Source organism: Chondrus crispus, genomic scaffold (assembly GCF_000350225.1).
Source record: "Chondrus crispus Stackhouse genomic scaffold, scaffold_664, whole genome shotgun sequence".
NCBI lineage: Eukaryota > Rhodophyta > Florideophyceae > Gigartinales > Gigartinaceae > Chondrus > Chondrus crispus.
In genome coordinates, this window is record NW_005178689.1 from 1 (window position 1) to 6,256 (window position 6,256).

General features: G+C 51.3%; 1 protein-coding gene across 1 annotated transcript; it reads left to right on the plus strand.

Moving 5' to 3' along the window:
• The first annotated feature begins 1,924 nt into the window (after window positions 1-1,924).
• CHC_T00000868001 (hypothetical protein) lies at window positions 1,925-2,215 on the plus strand. The gene has a single exon (XM_005711137.1). The coding sequence runs from the start codon at window positions 1,925-1,927 to the stop codon at window positions 2,213-2,215; it is 291 nt and encodes a 96-aa protein (XP_005711194.1).
• The last annotated feature ends 4,041 nt before the right edge of the window (window positions 2,216-6,256 follow it).

The following is a 6,256-nucleotide window of genomic DNA, read 5'->3' on the forward strand; positions in this document are numbered from 1 at the left end:
GGGAAGAACAGCTAAAGAAATATCAGGAAGCAATTCGCGAGCAAAGTCGAAACATATATGATTCCGTCATACGTCCCGAAAGGTGGATATAGAGCTTTATTGTTTGACGTTGGGCACGTAGTCGCCCGATCTTTCGAAATTGTAGAGATTTTTGAGGGCTAAGCGAATGACCGAACAAACCCGCGCAGAAAAAGAAATGGCCATTACTGTGGTGTCGCTCGCGCTTTGGGGGGCGGTGATTTTGTTTGGCGTCTTTGCGGGGCTTTTCTTCTTGGACATTATACCGTCCGGTAACGGGGTCCTCATCGGGCTTCTCTTGTTGGCGGTCGCAGGTTTCAACTATGGCCTCATGAAGATCATGGTCGGCAAGATGGAAGCGGATTTGGGCGAATGACGCAGTCGACGGACCAGACGATAAAAATTTTGGCAATCCTCAGAATTGCAAACCCAATCCTTATGTTTGCGATTGTTTTATTTGGCTTAAGCTGGGTTGCACAGGCACCTTTGGTTTTGGCTGTTACGATTGCATGCCTGTTTGGGGTCGCCGCATTCACAGTCATGTCTGTTGTTTTGACGAAAAAGAGAAAAATGCGATGAAATCCAAAGTTGAGATCGAGCGGACGAAAGCCTTCTTAAAGATGTTGCGGCTGACAATGCCGCCCCTTCTATTTGTGGTTTTGATGGTTGTCTTAATGACCGTGTTTGGCCTGTCATTTTGGTTGTCAGCTTTGATAGGTCTTGTTCTGGCGGGTGCTGAATATATTGTTTTCTCCCTCATGCTAAACCGTTGGGCAGGGCTATAACCGGCGTGTTGATGCCTTGCCATTGCGAACACGCAACGTTCAATTTTAGGGGGTGAGCTTATCTTCCATGTCTCGTATGTCGGTTAAAACCAAGCCAGGAGGAATAAAGCAATGAGCCTAAATACAGAAAAATCTGCGTCGGTCACGGATGCTTTGGATACCCGCATCACGGTGCGGCAGTTTCTCGACAAACCCGTTCCGGAGAGTGCGCTGCGCGCATTGCTCAAAAAGGCCATGCGCAGCCCGTCCGGCGGCAATCTCCAACCGTGGAAACTCCATGTCATGACGGGCGACACATTGGCGGCGTTCAAAAAAGAAGCCGTTGAGATCACCTTGGCGGGCAAAACTGAAGAGCCCACACACCCCGCTTACCCACAACCGCTTTGGGAGCCGCTGCGGTCTTGGCGTTATAAATTGGGCGAGGATATGTACGCTTTGCTGGACATCCCGCGCGAGAACAAGATGGGCCGCTTGGTCTGGTTTGCACAAAATGCGAAATTCTTCGAAGCACCCGTGGGGATCATTATCACAGGTGATAAGCGGTTGGGCGCGCCGCAGCACATGGATATTGGGATTTTGATCCAATCTATGATGCTCTTGGCGCGCGAAGCCGGGTTGCACACGGCCCCGCAAGGCTGGTGGCGCAATTGGAGCTCCGTCTGCCATAAGCATTTGAACATCGCCGAGACCGATGAAGTTATGGTTGGAATGGCGATTGGCTATGGTGATCCTGCCGCGCCGGTGAATAATCTCTATGCGGATCGTGCCGAATTGGACGAGGTTGCGACGTTTTATTCCTAATTTTTTTATATTTTTTATGAAATAATTTTTGCGGCGCTGTTTGTTACTTCAACGTGAATCCCATTGGGGTTCGCGTTTTTTATTGTCTTAGTCTTGCGTTTAATCCGATATTTACCGCGTTATTCTTCATATTCATCAAGTTTTGACTAAGTTTAACTTAAGTAAAGCCTAGTTAACTCTGTTTTTCTTTAACTCTATATTTATCTTGACGGGTTCAAAGTCCGATCATGCCGAAGAGAGATGCGCCCAACGCATCCAAGCCAAGGCATCCCCGGGATTGGCCCGAAGGGTAGGTGAATAAAAATGGTGAGGAGAAGGTCATGGCCTTTACAGAACTCGAAGTCCGCGAAGCGGAAGACGCAATTGTAGCCGCAGCAAATGCGGAAGATATGTTCCGCTTGGGACTGATCTATTCAACGGATATGGAAGACTGCGGACCCAATTTTGTCGAAGCACATAAATGGTTTAGCTTAGCGGCTATGATGGGCAGCCTGCCGGCTAAAGCCTATCGCGAAGAACTCAAGTTTGAGATGAGTGCAACTGATCTGACGCTGGCTCAACGGGCGGCTCGCGGTTGGATGACTGAACATCGGGCAATGCTCGCAGCCTAAGCTTTGCGAGCGGAAACGCTTGAGGTGTTATCCCGCAAATAGGGTTGAAAGGTTCAGGCTAATCAGGCCGTTGATGATGGCGTCAATGGCAACGGTTGCGAGAACGAGCCCCATAATCCGGCTAATAATACTGGCGCCGGTGTTACCGATGATCTTTTGGATTCGAGTGGCTGCCAGCAGCAGGATGAATGTCAACGCGAGAATGCTCACCAAAACACCTGCGGTGACCGCTTGTTCGGCAATGGAGTTGCCATGATTATCCGTCAGAATGACGACGGCGAGGATCGCGCCCGGTGAAGCAATTGACGGCATGGCTAGTGGGAAAACGGCACCGGAAAGATCATCATTCTCGGCCATTTCGATTTCGCTAGCGGGCTTTGATTGACCGAAAATCATATCCAAGGCGAAGAGAAACAGGATGATACCGCCCGCGACTTGGAATGATCCTAAACGAAGACCCAAAGCCTCTAAAATAAGCTGCCCGAGGACGAGAAACGCCATCAAAACGCAGGTAGCTATGATGACGGCGCGCAGCGCGAACTTCACCCGAAGCTCAGGCTTGACGCTTTTCGCCGCATAGAGAAAAACGGGTATCGTTCCAATCGGGTCAATGACCACGAACAAGGTGATGAATTCCCTATATAAATCCTGCCAAATCATAGGTTGCTGGTGCCGCCTAGCGATTTGAGAGTCAATTTGAGACTGGGTTTACGGCGAAATAACCGTCGTTCCGTTGTCATTACTGCCAAACTGGTACGATAGGTTGAAATCAACCGGGAATGTTTGACGGACCGCCTGAACAAATGCCCCGACTTCTGCCAGATTTGTTCTCGGTACAAAGATAATATCGCCGCGTCTAAGCTGAATATTGTCATTGTACTCTCTGATATTTCGGATTCCGCCTTGAATATTTACAGCACGCATCATCATTGCGCCATTGGGCGCGCGGCGCAGCACGGCGACTTGCTTGGCTCTTGCGCCGGTTCCGAATCCTCCGGCCATAAAGATCGCTTCTACCGCACCAATCCGCCCGGGGAGGGTGTATGTGCCCGGCGCGCCGACTTGGCCGCCGACAAAAATCTGCTCCGGCGCATAGGCGCGGGGCGTCACGTCGATGGTCGGATCGCGCAATTGCTTCCCTAACTCCGCCGTTAATTCGGTCTGAACGTGCCCAAATGTGCGGCCAGCCGCCATAATTGGACGGCTCATCGGCATGACAACGCGGCCGTCAGGGCCGACTGTCAATGTGCGGGAAAGCTCCGGTGCGGAACTGACCACGATATCCAGCTGATCGCCGGCGACGAGTGTATATTCAGGCTCCCAATCGACCCATTGTTGAAACATGCCGGGTGGGGGCGGTCTTTGAAAAGCGATGTTTTTTTGACCGCGTAATCTATGTGCAAGATTCTTATATTTTTTCGGTCCCATGTTCAACGGTTTGCCATAACGGTCGACCGGCACGCCTTGCGGAGCGATTCGCGGTGCCACGACAGGACCTTGACCATATCGCGATTGGGCGTCAGCGGAGGGCGCAGACACAGCAATTAAGGCGCATGAAGCAGCCAAAATGGCGATTTTTCGGGAAATAAGCATCAATCGAGGCCTTTTTTCAGGGCAAAGTGGTTTTTTCCAATAGTTAACAAGAATGGATAAGGAATTATTAAAATTTAGGAGGACATGGTTAACGCGAACACAATGAGGGGATTCGCGCATGTCCAGACGCGGTCGGAAAAATTTTGAACCTGTCAGTACGGCAAACACACCTCGAATGGGGGATTTGACCGTTGGTGACTATGCCAATGGCATGCCTAACATTCGTTTGGGGGAAATGTTCAAGTCTCTCATGCGGCAGCTCTTTTGGATTTTACCACTCTTGTTGATCGGTTTTTTGGTTGCAGGTTATCTGACGAAAGACCTCAAGCGGGTTTATTCCGGCGACGCCAGCATTCTGGTGCAGCTCGGCGAGGAATATGTCTATAATCCGGTTGGACCCGCGACCACCGGCACTGGCCTGACGACAACGATCGATACAATCACGCTGACAGAAGCCGCCCTGATGCGAAATAATGACCTCATCGCTCAGGTAATCGGTGAAATGACGTCGGGCGGACAAGGTTTGACACCCCGCCAAGCGGAAAACCGCTTCGACCAAGACGCATATAGAAAGATAAACAACGCGATAAACAGAGGTGACGTGCGCGCAGAACAAGATGCGATCATGGAATTGCGCAATTCTGTCGCGTCGAGTTACGTTGTCATGCCGCGCGCGAAGTCCTCCATTATTGATGTGTCATATAAGCATGAAGACCCGGACGTGGCAGTCGAGACCGTGAATCGATTTGCGCACGCCTATTTGGAGTTTCGCAAAGGGGCGTTTGGCAAAGGCGACAGTGAGTTGATATCCCAGCGCCGCCAAGCGACTGAAGATCAACTCAAGCTAAATGAACGTGCGATTGCCAGCTTCCTTAAAAGAAATGACATTGCTGATTTCGAGTCCGAACAAACAGGCTTGCGGGAACGTACCGAGGATTTGAAAGCCAGTTTAAACGGGACACGTGCCTCTATCGCAGAAACAGAGGCGGCTTTGGCAGAAGTTGAGAACCAACTTCGCGGCACGCCAGACAAAATTGACCTCTTCGTTGATGACCGAACCCAGCAGCGCGTGGCGCAGGCTGAGTTAGAGCTGCGTCAGTTAATGGCGAAGTATTTGCCGACATCTGATCCGGTGCGGCAAAAACAAACAGAACTGAATGAGCTACGCGCGCTACAGTCTTCCCATGGCGGGAAAGCCAGCGGCGGTCGCCGGGTTGGTCCAAACCCGACGCATCAAGCATTGCTGACACAACGGCATAACTTGGCTGCAAATGCAGATTCTCTACGGGAGCGTGAGTTTACCCAGCAAGGTCAGCTCAATTCTGCTGATCGGAAAATTCGAAAACTGACGGCCCTCAATCCAACCTATGCAAACCTTTTGCGGGAACGCGAAACGCTGAAATTGCGCCTGACCTCCTATAATTCAAAGGAACAGGAAGCTTTGGTCGACGCAACGCAAATTGACGGCGAGTCAGAGAACGTCAAAATTATCTCTGAGGCAGAATTTGCCAATAAGGGCCGCAACATGCGGAAACTGGCGTGGTTCGGCGCAACATTGGCGTGGGGGCTCGTGCTCTTTTTCCTCGCTATGATCCGTGTCTTCCTTGACCCGCGCCTCTACGCTGTGCCCGGTGCGGTTCAAATGCCGCAGACGGCCGGTCAGCCCGAGCCTATGCTCCAGCCCTTCCATGATCCCATACCGGAGGCTGTTCCGCTTTACGAACCTACCCATCCTCCGGGACCTAGTCCTTATGAAGCTCAACCAGCTGCTTATGGCGCCGCTGACCCCTATGCTCAGACGGGTTATGTCGATTATGGTCAGGCCGCTGACGTCTATGCCGATCCCTATGCTAACCCTTATGAAAGCGGTTACCCTCAAGCGGATCAGGCTGCACCTTCCAGTGCATACTCCGGGAACACAGCCGTAGATCTCTCACACAACCCATATGCCACGGGTGAGGTTCAAGCCGGATCTTTCAATGCCGCGCCGCCTTACGCGCCGCCGCAAAGCTAAATAGAATATGGCTGCCACGCAGACCTATAGTCAGGCTCATCTCCAACAGCGCAATTATGCGTTGGGGGGGATTTTGCGTGGTGTGGAGAATTTAATATTCTTCCTGCTCCTATTTCAGTTTTCCACGGCGCTGATTGCGTTGTTTCTAACGGATTTCAATAATCCCGAATATCAGAGCCCGCTCGCGAGGATGCTTTGGTATCCAGGATATGCCGCGATTTTTGTTTTAATGTTGCGAACGTTTCCACAATTTATTCGATTAGCCGCTTTCAACCCGCTCTTGATTCTTTGTGTCGTGATTTGCGGCCTGAGTGTCCTTTGGTCAGTCAACCCTCCGGTCACCATGCGCCGAGCGATTGCGGTTGGATTGACAACGGCGTTCGGTCTGGTTCTGGCGGCCCGATATGATTGGAACGGGTTGGTGCAACGCTTGG

Excerpts from the sequence above, each read along its gene's own strand:
- CHC_T00000868001 (XM_005711137.1), top strand. The coding sequence starts at position 1,925 with ATGGCCTTTACAGAACTCGAAGTCCGCGAAGCGGAAGACGCAATTGTA.